This window comes from Branchiostoma floridae, chromosome 4 (assembly GCF_000003815.2).
Source record: "Branchiostoma floridae strain S238N-H82 chromosome 4, Bfl_VNyyK, whole genome shotgun sequence".
In the NCBI taxonomy this organism is placed as follows: Eukaryota; Metazoa; Chordata; class Leptocardii; order Amphioxiformes; family Branchiostomatidae; genus Branchiostoma; species Branchiostoma floridae.
The window spans coordinates 6,527,047-6,546,091 of NC_049982.1; the positions used below are offsets into that span (position 1 = coordinate 6,527,047).

General features: G+C 40.2%; 1 protein-coding gene across 2 annotated transcripts in view; it reads left to right on the forward strand.

Moving 5' to 3' along the window:
• LOC118414203 overlaps positions 1-10,888 on the forward strand; it is a 43,236-nt gene extending 32,348 nt beyond the window's left edge. For both annotated transcript variants that reach the window (XM_035818080.1, XM_035818079.1), the window contains 5 exons: positions 1,317-1,425; positions 1,729-1,919; positions 2,588-2,666; positions 8,657-9,061; positions 9,273-10,888. In XM_035818080.1, the coding sequence (XP_035673973.1) occupies positions 1,317-1,425; positions 1,729-1,919; positions 2,588-2,666; positions 8,657-9,061; positions 9,273-9,283 (795 nt within the window). In that variant the 3' untranslated portion in view covers positions 9,284-10,888. The remainder of the gene's footprint in view (positions 1-1,316; positions 1,426-1,728; positions 1,920-2,587; positions 2,667-8,656; positions 9,062-9,272) is intronic.
• The last annotated feature ends 8,157 nt before the right edge of the window (positions 10,889-19,045 follow it).

Genomic DNA, 19,045 nt, shown 5'->3' on the forward strand with positions numbered 1-19,045 from the left:
GGCAAATTTCAGGAGTCTTAGGACGGTCGCGGTGCAGCGACACATGTTCTTCACTTAAGCGACAAGTCGCAGGAGATCTCCGAGATCGCAGAGCTCGTTACCGAGTCGCAGATCGTGCGTGCAAATCGTGCGTACCTCGCAAGGGTATCGGTCAATAGTCTTGCGTCAATCCAACGATTGAAGACCGATAGGCGAACACAGACATAGTTATTAATCATCGAACGCAAATCGGATGGCGAACGCTCGTTAGTCGGGCGACGTTCGGGCGACGTTCACCCGACTTCCGATTGTTTACAAATATTGAATTTCTGGGAATGTGAGGGTAATTCTAACATTGTGGCCCCTGTGGCAGTATGTAGGCTGGCTTTGTGACACACTTCCTTTCTTGTTTCATTTCTATTATGCCCGCGCATTCCATTCATTGGTTAAAAAGATTCCGACAACAAAATAAGCAACATTTATTGATCTCTTGCCTCTTTTGAGGAACGTTTTGTATTCCCTTGTCCGCGTGCAAGAGGTCATGGTGGTTCATTATCATAGATCTATTCACCGTCGATCACACGAGGCTCGCTTATATGTGAGGGGAACAGGTTTTGGGCGAAAAATACGCAAGAACATCTTAAGATCTTAAAATCAGCCGACCTTCCTGCGATCGCGAAGTACGTCCGAAGATCGTATATAATGTGAGGCGGGTATGACCCTTCTTCTCTCCGATCTCTTCAGTCTCAGTAGCTACTACTGCAAACCAACTCATACTCAAGCTTAGACTCTGCAGAGTTGGCCCTCGGTCCATATCTTCTGGTCCTTGGCCTCCTGGCTGTGTTTCCATCAGACCACAACCGGGCATTATGGTATCGTCTGGACTTGTCAACTGTTACTGGTTAAAGTGATATCGCCGAGTCAAGGCAGTGAGAGTGTCAGACCTAAGGCTGTTGCGCCAGTCAGACTTGATCAACTTCATATGACTTAACCCTCTCTCACACTCTGCAGTCGACAATGGGAAGAGCAATCACCATCCAGATGAAAGATAACAGATGGCTCTGCCGCCTTCATATCAGACTTCTCTTGTCCCATCCTCCTTCCTTGTGTCAGAACTGCGACGTTTCAGGTTGCGCACTGCGCTACGTATACCTGGCCATGGGTTTAGAATTAAGTTGCGCGAAGCTAACTGTGATTGCATTAATTTTGCAAGTGTGCAAGTGGGTATTTCGAGCACTGGCCAGGAATATATTTGTGCAACAGATATGTTTTAGTGATTATGATTTAAGGTACACACGTATAAGGTCGGCGTTACTGTGATGATATATTGTCTTCAGGACCAATGGGACAAACACGGGACGACGAAGTTCAGCAAGCTCAGAATCCAGTTTGATACGTCCAAGGTCGAGGTTATCGGAGATGACTACACCTTTGCTCAAACCACAGGTAGTTCACATATTTTACCTTACAATAAGATTGTAAGTTGTAATACGACTCGTAAGTAGTGCTTAAATGTTAATTACCCATGGATGACCCATTGACTCGTAAGAATGTCTGAAGTCAATACGCCAAACAAGGAAAGAAGGACAAATTTCTTTTTATTTTTGATCGTGTAGGATGGTTGACGGTATCGGTCAACATTTTGTTGGTCCAACAATTGTTCTATCATAATATATACTTTTAGCTAGACTTGCTTAACTTTTGCCAATAAAGCCATTTTAGGTAACATATCTTTTCTAATGACCACAGGGCCCAATGATGTTGCTTACGGGCAAGCAGGCGACTGTTATTCAGCGAAACGGGGATGTGCGAAGGGAACGTTCAAAGTGGATCTGACTGGGACGGGACTTGCGCTGGCACCAGAGGTCCACTGGGTCATGGCAAGGTATTGGCCAAACTATCTGAACATCAACGACATGCTTGTCTCGGAGGATAGAAAGGTTTGTCGCCGGTCTATAACTTATTGTTCTGTAATAACGTAAAGGTTTCCGCGCATCCATGCAGCAAAAGTTTTAAATTAAAACTGTATACTGGATCCACGGTATAATCTATCTCAAGATCTTAAAATATTATTAACAAGAAAAAGGTTTCCTGTCTCTCTACACCCTACAGTGCATTTAGTACCAACAGATTTTAGTGTTATTTATAAGTAATCAATGATTTGGTTTTTTTAGTTATTTGCCTATTAGTTAACAAACTTTGTTACTGCAAAATAAAATTTTCATGCATGCAAATATGATTCTAAAGCATTTCTGACAACATTCGTACCTTGTACAAACTTGCGTACCAATAGGATGATGAGCAGATCCTTACTTGTCTTTCTCAACACATTTAATCTATGAAACTACCAAGTGTCAGAAATGATTACGGATTTGAATGTATTTTTTTCACCGACTGAATCAGATAAACCAATTGTTGACGCGATGTAAACACATAGATTGGATTAGGCATTGCCGAAAGCCCTGCCTTAGCAACAACTTTATAATCACATTTTCAGTTATTTTGTATAGCGAGCTCTATGATTCGTCGACTTTTAGGTCATAGAGCTAGTTCTCCTTTATATACTGCGTCTCTTTGATATGACAATTGAAATGTTTTTGTTTTTCAGGTTGCCTCTGGCCGATGTGGTGGATGGTGTGGTCGCTGCTGGCCCGAAGGAAGGAAAATATATCTGACACCCTCACAAGGTAAGACTTAGTACAACACGTTAATCATAACGGCTCATTCTCATTGAAATGTTTGAATAGCCATATTTTAGGTTTGAAAAATAAACCAGTTAATTTTTGTCAAACCTACCTGATTGTTAAGGTAATTCACTTTATCAACGATAACCAAAACTGACAGGTGATCAATAAGTCCTCGGCCTCATCCAGAAATGACAAGCACAACTCAGATTTTGAGGCACAACTTCATAGTATGAAGCCTTCTATCAATATCCCCCAAATTACAAATCATTGGAGTCATTACTTTCCCGGCATTCGTTTTTTCTAAATTAGGAGGTAAGTGGCGAGAAAAATAAGGGTGAAGTGTGATCAAACAATTTGACCCGTACACTTCAGGTCGCAGCTCAATTGTCCACTTTTTTTTCGTTATCCCTTACCTAACGTTACTGGGTGTCGCCTACAAGGTAATGATCACAATAATTTGAATCTTGGTACACATTTATATAAGACTTTATACGTGTACGTGGGATTATCAATAAGTCCTCGGTTTTACCGAGAAATAATGAGCACAGCTCAGATTTCGAAGCATAGATGTCAAGTATAAAGTGTTATAAAAATATGTACCAAAATTCAAATTATTGTGATCTTCACTTTGCAGGCGACACCCAGTAATGTTAGGTAAGGGAGAAGGACAAAACGTGGACAATTGACCTGGCCTGACTGTGCGGGTCAACTTGCGCTGCTGGAAGTCAGACACCCAATTGTTTTGCTTGAAATAGGAAGAGAATCATTATCAAACATTTCGACAATGTCTTTTCTTAATTTACAGCATGGGGAACTCGACCCACACATGTCTGATCACAATTCACACCACTTTTTTCTCGCCACTTACCTTCTGATTTGCAAAAATGGAATGCCTGTAAAGTAATTACTGCAATGATTTGAAATTTGGTGGGTATTGATAAAAGGCTTCATACTATGATGTTGTGCCTGAAAATTTGAGTTGTGCTTATCATTTCTGGGTGAGGCCGAGAACTTATTGATCACCCCTCGTATATAGACTCCGTTCAAGCAGAACTTCTGCCACCTACTCTTCTCCTACCTGTTTACCAAAATCTGGAAACACGAGGTTATACCTCAAGACCTCAAGGCCTAATCTTCAAGATCCCCAAGAAGGGAGTTCGTAGTTACTGTATAAGGGGTATAACTCTTTTGTCCATCTCCAGCAAAGTGCAGAATCCTTCTCTGAAGGATTGAAAGTTGTTGTGTTGTGTTCCCTGACTCGATGTAGTTCTCTGTTGACTACAATTGAACACTGGAACACTGTTTGAGCGGACTAAGTTTTAATCTACTTTGCTTTTCACATGTGGTCTCCCGTAGTGATACAAAAGTGAGGCCAGTGGAAATAGTTCTATCCAAGGCCTTATAAGTACAGGTCTTGTCTGATGATACTATCTGGATTATGTACTATTGACTCCAGACTAAGGGAAGAAAACACAAGCAGGTTCCCGAAAAGGCAGCGGCTGCTCGGATCAATTTTTCACTGAGGAGCATCATTGACGAGTGTATTGAATGGAATACCCCCTTGCTTTTAGTAACTCTATTGACTTCCAGAAAACATTCGATAGTGTGCATAGGTAAAGCCTCTGGAAGATCCCGTGGGCATACGGTATTACACACAATATAGTTACTAAATATAAACCTTCTACAAGCACTTTAAATGCAGTGTCATTACAGAGAACAGCCTGACCAAATCGTTCCTTGTCGACTCTGGTGTTAGACAGGGGTGAATTCTCTCCCCAGTTCTGTTCCTAATCACTTAAAATTGAAGGGGTAATGAGAGAAACTACATCTGACTGTCCACAGGGTATCAGATGGACTCCTACCAAGTACTTTTAGGACCTTGACTTTGCAGATGACTTGGCTGTCTTAGCATCCATACGTACCTTACCACAGGAAAAGACTGAGTGAAAGGGGTTAACTGGATTTTACATTAACAAAAGGAAGACTCAAGCTATGTACATAAACACTCCTACAATCCCTCCCATCAGTATAGAGGGAGAGTCCCTGGAAGGCGTAGGAGTATTCACGTACCTGGGAAGTGTTATGAGTACACAGAATGGTGCACAGAAAGACATTAGAAGTCTCCAGACAAAGCTGGGGGTTCCTTCAGCCAGTTGCAAACCATTTGGTAGTCTAACCAGTACAGTCTCAAAACCAAAATAAGGCTCTACAACAGTAAGGCTATGTTGATTTGATTATATGGATGACATCCGCATCAATTTTCAGTAGTATCAAAAAATAAAAAAAATAGGTTTCAACCATACTGTAAATCGACAAAGCTGCTTCAAAATAAGCAAATATATGCTGTGGACTGCAAAAACAAATATCAGAAAACTTACACTAATGTCATAGAATATTCCATGGTCAAAGAAGATGTAAAAGAACATGAAGAATCTATTGTTCATTATAGCATATTCTCTGTGTTCAGTCATTTTTCAACCTTGGCGACTTAGATTTTCCAATGAACTTAGCTTTCACAACTTTTTTTATCAAACTTTTTATATTCGCACGCTCGCATCAGTTTTTGAGTATAATCAAATCAACATGGCCTAACGTCCAAACAGTGAATTTATGGACCCGAGAGTTGGCCGGCCACTAAGACAGATATGAGGAAGTTAGATGCAATTTCTAAAATAACTGACTCAGGAAAATATGCAATTGTATCCTCTGGCCTAATAAGATAACAAAAAATGAAGAACTGCACAGGAAAACTGGTTGTAGAAGACTAACAATTTGAAAAGAAACCATGCACAAGAGACTGGAATGGCTTGGTCATGTAATGAGAATTGCAGACAACAGAATTCGAAAAGTTGCCCTTTACCGGAACCCCGATGGGAAAAGGTAAAGAAAAGAAGAAGACCAAAAACACGTGGAGCAGAAACAGTGTCCATGGGGCCCCCCCTGGCAGTCAGCACAGACTGTAGCGCAGGACAGACCCATAAGGAAGAAAAAAGTCATGGCCTTATGTCTCGCAAGGGATGAAGAGGATACATACAACTGGTGACTATGGGCTAAGTAAAGGACATGTCAATGGAATGTAGTCTTTAAAACCTAGTCTTTAAAACCTAGTACATGTGATTATGTTTTGAAACTCACAGCCAAATGTTACTTATATGCCAGTGTTAAGTAGGCTTCCACCCATGGACCTAGCTTTTGGAATGGTCACGCTGCAAGAAACAATGAATCGCTTGGATCACTTGGCACTTTCATTTGACCAAACTGTGCCATAGCTACCATCGTAGCAGACACTCATTGCACTTGATCAAACCCTACTACATTTAAAGCCTGGACCATTTCTGAGATACGGATGCATCCGACTGGATCTGGTGAGATCCACTCGGCTTCGGTCAAGCATTACCTGCACTTCTGACAGAACCTGAACTCAACTGTGCATACAGTACCTGCCCAGCTGACAGGACCTGATTTGATCCATTCGTCCATGTACTACCATCCAACCTGACCTGAGTAGTTATGGATGGCCAGCATTCAGATTGGTGTAATATTCGCGCAGGCGTACCACAGGGTTCTATATTAGGCCCCCTCTTATTTCTTGTTTACATCAATGATATGGTGGACGATTTATCATCTTGCCCGTTTCTCTTTACAGATGATAGTTCTTTAGTAGATATAGTGGATAGCCCAACCAAAACTGCGTCAAGTCTAAATTCTGATCTTAGTAAGATATCATCTTGGGCTTCCACGTGGCTTATGAAACTGAATCCTTTAAAAACTGACGAAATGTGTTTTTCCAGGAAAATTGATCCCCCTTGCCATCCTCCCCTTTTTCTTGACAACTGTGTCATTCAATCTGTAAAAGACCACAAGCACATTGGTGTTTTTCTCACGTCCACCATGTCTTGGGAAAAACATATTACACACATGATTGCCAAAGTATCAAAACGTGTGTCCACACTGAACAAACTTAAATTCAAATTGCCACGACATGTACTCGAAGTTATCTACAAGTCCTTTATTCGTCCACTTCTTGAGTACGCCGACATAGTATGGCATGGCTGCACTATATCGGACTCCCGACGTATAGAGAGAGTACAATATGAGTGCTCACTCACAGTATCAGGTGCTGTGAGAGGATCCTCATATTTGTCACTCCTTTCTGAACTTGGGTGGGAAAAACTGTCTGACCGTCGCCATATTCACTCTTTGTCAATGTTTCATAAAATTGTTCATGGTCACAGTCGTCAGTATCTTCAGGAGTTGATCACTCCTGAAGTCTCTGCCTCTACTCCCTACAACCTTCGTAACAAACACAATTTACAGCCACCGACTTGTACCACAACTCGTTACCAAAGGTCCTTTATTCCGTATTCTACATATCACTGGAATGGTCTTGATATAGCTGTAAGGTCATTTAATCCTTCAACATTCAAAAACTACTTAATAAAATTGGTTCGCCCTTCCCCTAACACACATTTTAGTCACGGCCCCAGGTACGCCTGCGTCTTACTCACACGCCTCCGCATCGGGACCTGTAGTTTGAACTTTAGCTTATATACACGTAATTTAGTCGATAGTCCTTCTTGTAGCTGTGGCTCCCGATGTGAAAGCGTTGTCCACTATTTATTGTACTGCCCAAACTACAACCAACTTAGAAAAACCCTTCTCTGCAATCTTCAAGGCCTTTTAACCCTTGATTTGAAAACTATGTCTGACCCAGTCTTAACTCAGGGGTTCACCCACTTTACCAACAGAAACAAATAACCATATTATGCAGATTACACAGACATACATACTCCAGACCAACCGTTTTCAAACTGATTGAACATTTTGCTTTAAATCTTGTATGTATATTTATTTATTGGATCCGTCACTCCACTGCTGTACTACTGCTTTATTTGATCTCACATTGTTTTGTCCTTTGTTTATTTTATTTTCAAATGTCCTAGTGGTAATGTTAATATTAGCTTTGCTAGAGTGCATTTACCACTGTGTCTTGTCTTATATGTATACCAATAAAAAAATAAACCTGACATCGGCACCTGAACTCAAGTCTTGCATACAATGCCTGCACAGCAGGTAGCACACTAGCTACAGAAAATACTAGTTGTTACATTGTCTCATAACAGTAATGTCACACATAAATACATCTCAAGCTTTAATGTTGATAACATTGTGAAAAAAATGTTGCTGTCTCTTTTCACAAAATGCATACTAGACAATTGTAACCTCAACTTACTTCCATACATCTCTTCCACAGTTTTGTTTCCAAAGACATATCATTGAAGATGACAAGAAAAAGTACAATTACATTACTATACAAGTCCTTGTTAATCTCCTTAATATGATTTACTCTACTTTTACGTTGAAACAAGTTACAAAACACAGATGGAAACTGGCATTACAACTTACTTTATTATAAATCAAACATTTAACACTCCACAGTACACAAATAGAAGTCCATTTCACTCTGCACTTCAACTCCATCGATTACCATTATGCCAAATTCTGTACTTTCACTCGTTCAACCATACTCTACCAGTGTGGTCACCAACCAATCATTCACAAACTCCATTTCATTGTTGCCATCATTTGAGGCTGCATTGCCAGCTTTTAAAAAGTATTTCTTGTTTAATTGTTTGTTCATTACAAGGCCACGCGACCACTTCTGTGCAGTGAACTTAATAGAATGCAATGGGAAAAATTATTGAACTAAGAGACATCGGTGACCATTGATTGGTTTGAAGGCTTGGAGATTGAATACGGACATGAAACAAATCGCATTTGTACAAAATTCTAAGTTTGTTAATGACGATTCCTAGACCCTAGTGATGATTAGCATAATTAGATGCTAATTATATCAATAAAGATCTGACTTGCATAGACAATGTGGGAATTTCATAAATCCCCTTAATCCGCTGCGTTCCATCTGTGTACCTTTAGTGTTTTATCTCATACCTAGTTTTCTTGCAGTGACAGGGTCATTTTCTGGTTAGTTTTAGACTGTCCTCCAGGATACACTCGGCATATCAGGCACTGCTACAAGGCGTATGGCCTTAAGAACTCATTTAGTGACGCTGAAAAAACATGTGAGGATTACGGCGGTACATTGGCCATGCCTCGGGACATAAGGACTCAGGAGTTCCTGAGGAATCTGAGGAACCAAGTTGACACGACTGCATGGTTCTGGCTTGGGTTTCATGATCAGTTTCAGGAGGGAGACTGGGTGTACATGGATGGGACATCACTTGGAAACTACCAGCCTTGGTACCCGGGGGAACCAAACAGCCTGGACCACAACGAAAACTGCGGTATGATGTTTGAAGAAGCAAAAGGCGGCAGGTGGAATGACGTAGACTGCTCCAGGGAACAGATGTTCATCTGCCAGACATCTTCAGGAGGCAAGTTTTTCTCTAATGAATTTGTGAATAGTTGGTTAGATATTAAGTTGGTGTAAGTTTAATGCAAGTCAAATGATATATCTACATTTAACCATCAGAAAAAGGATGATGAGTCAGTCATTCCTTTTCCTATTGGTGAATGCAAATATAGTGGTATATGACCCAAGTCGTATTCTTGATTTTCAAAAGACATTTTCCTCAACTTTTCTAGGATCCACATAGCCTTGAGGGGAAAGCCATGGATTCCTCGCCCATAACCTTGAGCGGAACCACGTTAACGCCATTCATCAGCTGTAGGTATCATCAGCTCCTCATCCCTTTCATCAGCATCTTTATCTTTATGGGCATCGCCATCATTTTCATTAGCATCTGTATGTTTATGGCTAGAGCAGCTTTATGTAGTAGATGTAGATTTGATTTCAATGGTTTGTCGGTCACAGGGCCATAACATAATAGTTTGGCGTCTAATTGTGCATTTTGAAACTGCAAATTCTTTATGGATAGTCTAGTAGCCTGGGCACCATCCTGGTCACTTTACTTGGGCAGAGTAGTAACCTGGGTACCATCCTAACCCATTGGGCTCCTATGCTACCCCCTCACCATTGGGGTATTAAAGCCAGGAAAACTGTTTACAAGAAATGCTACCCAGGCTATTATACTCGCTATTAATTAGAACATGAATAGATTTTATGGGCTTTTGTGTCAGGTAGGCATTCGTTTGCTTTTTCTTATACTTTCAGGTTATGGTTTTAAAAGTAAAGACTAGTAAGCTACATTTCCTTGAATGTTCCTTTCATATTGTCCGCTGTATTGATTCTAACATTCAGACATTTCCTTTTTGGTGCATTGGTAATTTCCAACCCCTTATGTAGTAAATTTTGATCATTCTTCTTAAATGACCCACTGGAGATCCTAGGAGTGTTTTCAGGTGACATTTTACCCTTTGTAGATTTGAACCTTGTCATTAGAAAAAAGTCTTTTAACACCTGCATATTGTTTAGCATTGGTATGTCATCTCCAATGCCTTTATTGAAATTATGCTATCACATAACATCGATAAATAGTATGAACAAGTTAGGACCTTGTGATGAGAAAGTTGTTTAACATCTGCATGTCCAATGACATAGAAATTGTGCCATCACAATTTTTTTTCTTTAATGTGTGCATTAGCTATTAGGAAACAATAAGCATACAGCCAATAACAAGTTAGGACCCTGTGATGAGAAAACAATTGTTAAGCATGTACACATTGTTTAGCATTGGTATGTCATCTCCAATGCATTCATTGAAATTGTACCATCACAAAGATTTTAAAATTTGCTTTTTAAGGTGTGCATTAGGAAACAATAAGTAAGGAACAAGATTAGACCTTGTGATGAGAGAATTGACAGTGAATGTTTAACATTTGCATATTGTTTGGCATTGGTTTGTCATCTCCAATGGCATAGAAACTGTACCATCACAATGATTAAGTTTTTTTTTTTCATTTTTCTTTAACTGCATTAGCTACTAGGAAACGATAAGCATATAGTCAGGAATAAGTTAGAACCTTGTGATGAGAAAACGATTGTTTAACATCTACACATTGTTTAGCATTGATATGTCACCTCCAATGCATTTTATAGAAATCACAAAGATGAATGTTGCTTTTTATCAAGTTGTGCATTTGCTATTAGGAAACGATAAGCACATAGTAAGGAACAAGTAAGGACCTTGTGATGAGGAACCAACTGCTTAACATCTGCACATTGTTTGACATTGATATGTCATCCCCAATGCCCCTTTTTTGAAATTGTACCATCACAAAGATGAAATATGCTTCTTTAAGTTGTGCATTTCTTACTTGGAAACGATAAGTCTTAGGAACAAGATTAGACCTTGTGATGAGAGAATCGACAGTGGATGTTCAACATCTTATATTGTCTAGCATTGGTATGTCATCTTCAAATGCATAGAAGTTGTACCATCACAAAGATAAAGATTTTTAAGGTGTGCTTGCTATTATACTGAGTTTATTATCAATATATTAGGTAAGGGACAGTCTGTGATTAGTAAGTGTATAACATTTGTCATCTCTCAAAGCTCAATGCTATACAGAGTGTAAGACATATATAGATATTGGGACAGCAGCTGTGATTTGTGAGTGTATAACGTGGTGAGGATCACACTGTGATGAGGATAATGGTTCTACTCGGCCGGCTGACTCCCCTAACGTACTATTGACTCTATTTGTCCAATTTCTACAATTAGACCACCGATCCACGTAGCCTGGTAGAGGCTACAGTGTGATGGGGTGAACGTGTTAAACACCGGCTTGTTGTCAGTTACAACTTGGCAAAGAATATTCTGATTCCACCGGAATGGTTCTCATCACTTCAGGTCTTTGAGTATGTACTAAGAATTTTTTTCTAATACTGTATGCGGCTTGTTATAGATCAAGTAGGCAACACCTGGCGATCAGTATTTTTAGTACCGAGGCGGCACCTGAATCAAGCATATCAAGACCAATGTTGTTAAGGTGATTCGGGACCATCTTATGTGTGTTGTAACTGTTACAACATGATTTAGAACTGTGTAAGGCAACTTCAGAAACAAACATCTTTTTTGTCAGTACAATTCTACTTGTACTAGCCTGCATTTGCAGGTGTTATTTCAACATCAAAACTTGTTCACACTCAGTTAAGTTTGAGAGAAGATTTTGCTGCGCAAAGCAACACCTTTCATCCCCCCCCCAAATTGTCTCCCGAGATGTCAATGCAGATCGCCATGATCTAAGCAACAATATCATTATGAGTGCTCTTATATTGAAGTAGTATGTAGGTAAACTAGAATGAAGCTGTAACATCTACATGTATGTACTCATAGAATCCTCCTGTATCATCTGAAGGAGGAAGACAATCAACACCGTTTAACTTTTGTGAAAAATGTTTCTGTTGACAGGTTTTCCACCATATCTGTCAGTTTTCTACAATAATCATCTGTTGCCATCAATGCATTTTTTCAGATGTCTATTGTCTTTGAACATCACAGAATAAAGTACAACATGTGGCTTCAACTCCACCTTGCAAGATATCTTTTATTGGATATTAGGATAGTGGAGAGGACTGCATGTGAGAGTGAGTGAGTGAGTGAGTGAGTGGGTGAGTGAGTGAGTGAGTGAGTGAGTGAGTGAGTGAGTGAGTGAGTGAGTGAGTGAAAGAGTGAGTGAAAGAGTGAGTGGGTGAGTGAGTGGGTGAGAGAGTGAATGTGAGAGTGAGTGGGTGAGTGACTGAGTGAATGAGTGAGTGGGTGAGAGAGTGAGTGAGTGAGTGAGTGAGTGGGTGAGTGAGTGAGTGAGTCCTCAATCTCAGGAGCCTGATTGAGAGACTAATGTGGCATCAGGGATGAGCGTTAGACAGTTGAAGGAAGGAGGTATCCATAATACAAGTGACTTGGAAGGAAACGGAAGTATGATAATTACCTAGTTACCTCATCCCCTTATAATAACACACAGAAAGAAGACGAAAAATGACAGACTGAGTACTCAAATTAAAAAATATCGTTGAAGAGGTTCATCAGTCACGTATGCATACGGTTACAACAATTTTCTTCAATCAATGACTGTTTTTGTAAAGGTACAGTGCATACCTCTCACATGTTCGACATCGAAAATTTGGGAGGTATGTACTGTGCCTTTACAAAAACAGTCATTGATTGTCATCATCGAAGTGACGATGGACATCCAACATTGATTGAAGAAAATTGTTGTAACTCAAATTAAAGAATTCATACACACATCTTCCATTCACCCCTATACAAATATCTCCTGAGCCTCCCTTTCCAGTAGACAGCGATTACTGAGTGACCAAGATTGGATTTATGTGCAGCCATTGAATTAATTAACTCCAGGAGTATGATGCACGATGAACAAGAACGACTTCAAGGACCGTAGAACACACAAAACGTAAAAGAATTAGTTCTTGATATACATGTATCTGCGAAATGTGTCGAGGGATCTGATTGCTGAGGGGCGTTCGTGGGTCCGTTAACATCATGGCCCGGCCCCGTATCGGAATTGGGACCTAAACCTTATGTGGGCTCGCGTAGGGAAAGGCACTTTACACGACTTCCCTCACTCCACCCAGGTATAAAAATGGGTACCTGACTTCGGATGGGGAGCTCAAGACACAGTGGTATAGTGGATAGCAACCCACTGCCCCTACGTCTTAAAAAAATAAAGGAAACTTTACCCTTGCCTACCTATCTCCTGCTGCATAGACAAGCGCTAGGCGGTAGGGGTCCAGAATCCTATCATTTTTTGATATGTCCAGACATTTTCAATTACCAAATGTCATGAAAAATCCATTCTCAACGTTTCCAGGGACATGGTCACAGACAAACATATGGTGAAGGTAGTTCGGCTGGATAATACCCAACCTGTCTGGTTCAAACCTATCCTCAGGGAAAAGAAGGGGGTTACAATGGGGGTCACCAGTCATGCGCAGGACTCGCAGTCAAGACTGTCTCTCAAAGTTTCATGAACCTCTGTACTGTCAAAACGTGTGCACTAGCGTCTCATTTTAACCAGACTCTGATTAGTTAACGTGAACTATAACTGCACAGTATGAGTGTGCCCGTGTGGCCCTAACGTAGGTCTTCTGAAGTTTGAAAGGCGTGCCGTTTCCTTGTGGCGTTCCACCTGTAGAATACACCTGGAACCACGTGCGTTCATTGTTGAATATGCATCACCTACATGTACATTTTGTACCATTCAGGTCAGTAACGTTGATTCTATCTCATTCACAGAAATGTGATACAAATGTCTCTTACGTTATGTGTTGGGAACGGTATACTGATATTGTAACCCCTCTCTCCTCAAGGGACTTAATTTAGAGGCTTACCGACCGAGTATCCTGTGGCAATTTGCAAGTGCATTTAAGTTTTCGGTTTCCAGCGGACGCCAACTTTTTACAGAAAGCAGCTCATGGTAAGAATAAATGAATGCATGAATAAACCGAGCAGGGCCGAAAGCCTGCTATTAAATTAAAGAAGGCCAACCTCTTTTGAGTAGTACTGCCCAGTGAGTAGTTATTAACGTTACATTGAGATTACCTATTCCAACATATAGGCCAGTTATGGCTATTCTGTACCAAATCAAGACGGAATCATTTTTTTTCAAATCAGAGTGAATTTCTGTGCTGGCGACTGTAGTAGAGAATTCATTCAAAATTCAACCAATTGCCTGGAGGCTAGGTGGCGACGGTTACAGGCATGAAGTACGGCATAGTTGTGGTCAGGACATTCCGGGCCGGTTATTAGCATCTATAGACCTAGACCTATCTTACCGAATTCATCATGTTATACTTTGTATAGTACAGTTTTGATAGTTTGGTGAATTTCAGACATGATCACGTGGTAACTGTGTAAGTGAGAACTAGTCCAGAGTCAGCTGCAGGGATGAACCTTTCGGGTTCAAGGCCATGTCATGCGAAGAGCCGAGAACCTAATGACGTTTGAACTATCAGAGGTGTAAGTAGACCCCCGACAGGAGTAGATTCTAGCCCGCTACACCCGCCATCTGAGGGAAGGCAATGAAAAACAGTTTGTATCAGCCTAACACGTGCTTCACCCAATCAAGTATTTATCACCCAATCATGACAGAGTCAGCCAAGCGCACGTGCAGCTTGAGTAGTGTTGAGCCTGAGGGTTCGGGTTCATGACCCGGCTACCAGATAGAGGTATTGTATATAAAACGCCTGATGTACAGGCCACTGAGCAATTAAGAAGCAAAGCATTCCTTAATAGTAGATAATGATGTGTATCAGCCTAATCACGTGCTTCGTTCACTTATCATACATGTATATATGACGTGGTTCAGCCAAGCGTAGATCCAGTTCACTAATGATGAATCAAAGTCTTGTGTCTTGTTTTTTAAGTAGCGGTATAAAGATATTCGTATACTCGTCACTAATCATATATATTCGTTGCCGCTTGTGTGTTTGTTTGAGGACAGCGTCCATGTAACCCGAGAAACTATGGATGATCTTTATGTTGATTTTTGGTATGTTGGTAGTTGTCAGCAAAACGAAGGGGTCCCTGGCGGCTGTCTATGATACAGCAGCAGACCTTCCGGCTTTGGTATTTCATGTTCTAGACATGCTAAAGTCGTAATTTTTAAGAGGTAGATAACTACTGGGCTGACGGAAAGAAGCCAACCCCCCACCCCCCCCAGCAACTTGTTCAGAGGGTTCCTTTTACGATTTTGCTGTAGTGCAGTGAGCTAGTGCAGTCGTGTTTGTCTGTCTGTGTGTTAACAGCATAATTCGAGAAGCCTTGGATGGATCTTAAGTGTTTAGTAGGTGGGTAGGAGTCATGAAAACGAAGGCCAAGTTTGATAATGGGCCTCCTAGCGACTGGTACTGCTACTGTACTGCATCGGGACTTCCATTTTTTATATCTCGTGTTCTGGACATACCGTGGTCGTGGTAGATAGCACTTGGAGCAGAGAGTAAGTGTTGTAAGTTTGGATTTCCTAGCGGCTTTTTTTGGAACTGCAGGCGCCGATTTCCTTTCAAACTATGGACGAGAATAACTCGAGAACGTGTTGACGGATCGTCAAGATTTTTGTTTTGTAAATAGCTTAAGTGGTGACTTATATAATGAAATAATAATTGTGCAAATCAACTACTAATTTGCATAATTAATGAGGAAAGTTTATAAATCCTCTGCATTCCATGATAGGACTCTCTAACGTGTCACATATGCAACTGAGAAAAATGGCAACTGAGAGAAATATCAATAGATAATACCACTATTGAATTACAATATTTTCTCATTAATTATGCAAATGAGGTCTTGATTAGCATAATCAATGAGAAAATATTGTAATTCCATAGTGGTACATGATGGGCATGCCATACTTACACCATTACGAAGCTTAGTAAAGGTGAATATTTGTAGACATACATCATGCAAATTAGTGTAATATTTTTATGATTAATGAGTAAACACTAAAATGGCCTTCTCTGCTACGATAAGACTTTCATACTTTGAACTTGTGCCTCTAGAGAGGATGATCAACCGAGACAAATTATGCAAATCAGGACCTTATTTGCATAATCAAATGGGAAACTTTTATAAATACTTTACTCGAAAAGATTTAAACCATTTGGTGAAGGTATGAGGTCGTGGAACCCTAGTTTTGCAATTAAACAATATTCAAGGTCAAGTTCGATAATGGGACTTCTTGCGGCCTCCCATGGTAGTACAGCGGGCTGTGTATGTCTGTCTGTATATATCTGTGTTTGTTTGTATGTTAGCAGAATAACTCTAGAAGCTGTGGGTGGATATTCGTGATGTTTGGTAGGTTCGTACCTGGTGCCGGGAAAACGAAGGACGCATTCGAAAATGGGATTTTCTGGCATTGGAGCGGAATGTCAAAGTTTGAGGTATAATTATTTGGAAGTGTTGTGGCCTTGACTTTTGGAGTGGTTGATAGCTCTTGGGAGTTTTGCCACATAGCGACTTGTTTGGAACTGCAGCGGCCGGTAATGTGACAAAATAGCTCACGAAGGGGCAAACAGATCGTCGTAATGTGTATTTGGCAAACGATGAGGGTTTAATTTGCATACCTTATAAGGAAATTTTGTAAATCAAACAGGAGCATTACTTGCATATTTGATGCGAAAATATTAGTCTAATTTTCATGTGGTACATAATGTGACATGTCTAAGTTAGAGGTGCAGGTGTACATCACTATGCATGATAGTGCGGGAGTCACTACGAGAAGGGAGCCACCTCCTGAAGGCGTATTCATAATTTGTTTTATTTTGATTCTTCACAAATACAGTTTTTTGTAATTTAGATGTAGGAGAATGTCAATTTAGATATGTTATGCTTATTACCATGTTTGTATAATCGAGAAGAAAATATGAGACAAGAAATTTATGAAAGGTATGAAATCTCCCTTGTCTTGTTCTTAATTAAATGCTAACTATGGAACTCAGGACCTAAGTTTGTACAGATATTTTCAAACATTAATCTTTACCATATGCCATATACCTCAACTTATACCTTCACGTATATATTAACCTTAACTTATAAGATCCTCATGTGAACCATTGCATCTTAGTGGCTACTTGAAAACCATCAAAAACTCATCCCATTAAAAATGTTTGTTTAGATTTTCCGATTTAGATTTACCGTTTAAGACACTTCAATTTATTTTGTAACAAACCTCAATACACACAAATGGTAAATTTTGGTAATGTGGAAATGTAGCTGGTTTACCTATTGGATACATTTGCATACGACCATTATGAGTTAGTCACTCAATGTTCTTAACCGTTTTTTCCGGTTAGCCATGTTACATTATTTTTTTGGGGGGGGGGGGCTTTATTTGTTTTTCGCCAGCTTCTTATGAAATTGGCTAAAATGTTAATTGTCAACTTTCCAAAACATTTTCGCTAACCTGAATTTCTGGTAAAATCAAAGGTTGCCCTGGTAGAATTCCGGATTCTTCTGCAAATTACTTGTTTGAAAATTTAAGGTTTAATAAGCTAAAGTATATAATAAAGTACTAGTACTATTGTACACCAGTGAGTAATATACAGCATTTTCTTAACCTTGAATTGTCAGAAAAAAAGGATAAAACCTCCATTGTTTAGTCTTTTAGAAATTCTTAGTTAGCAGTAGATAAAGATACTGATATACACTAGCGAGTAATATACAGCACACTACTGAGTAGTGTACAGCACATTAAGTCTTATAAGCTATGAGTTGTACACAACACATTAAATCCTTTGTTATATTGTAATGTAATTGAAACTTTGAATCCACTTCTGGGAGAATCAAACATTGTCCTGGTAGCATTCCAATCTCTCCTAGGAGATTTTCGGATCCCTCTAGGACCGATTGGAATTCCAATCGTCTCTAGAGGAGGTTGGAATTTTACCAGAACTCTACTGGAACTTCAATCTCTCTACCATTTGTTATGTAGTTATCACCCAAATCAGGCCATTTTGTACAGGTACAAAAAACAACATACAGTCAAACCTGCCCAAGCGAGCACCTCTTCTTAGCGACCACCTGGCCATTACGACCTCTTTTTCTCGGTCCCGAAAATTTTCCCCATTGATGTAAGCATTAAACGACCTTTTCACAGTGACCACCTGGTTAACGCGACCGCGACCGCCAAAAATTGGGACCGCACAGGACGAAATCCTTGCCCATAATGACCTCGTCATTTTCAACCTTGCGGTGTCATCGATTTTCGATGATATTTAGCACGATGTTTTGCCGAATTCAGCCAGTTTCCGTCGGATTTTGACTGCCATTACTATGTTATGTGCAACATAAAGATGACGGTGGATGCACGTGCGTGTGCTTGCTATTTGCCATTAAACACAACGGAAACAATTTATACTATGCATCGGGCATGTTGTGAGTCGATACTCTTCTAATCGACCACCTGTCCAAATCGACCGCTTTTTCCCGGTCCCCCGTGAGGTGGACTTGGACAGGTTTGACTGTATGTCACTGTTTTGGACATGCTCAAATCAGAGAAAATGGCTCGAAAACCTGTATAGCCCGTCACTTTGGCAACAAAGCACGATCATTTTGCAAAATATGACACCTGTCATCATTGTTTGATCCTAACAGACATTTCTTCGTCCTTGATGTCATTACTCATTGACAAGTTTTTCGTTAGTACAATGGATACCGTATGGACATGGTCATATGAGACATGGTCACATAAAAGTTTAGATAACATCCGGAGTTAGATATGCAGGGCTTACTCCACAAATGTGGGATTTACTAAGAACGACAAAGACGTCTCGTGATATTTGTCTATACAATACAAGAGTATTCCGGGCATGTTTGATAATGTTTGTCCAAGGCACCAAATGCCGAAAGCAAACAATCCCAAACGCACCTGGCATCTATCACCTTAAGTAGACCCCGTTCTTCGCACACTGACAGTGACACCTCATTTCGACAACACAC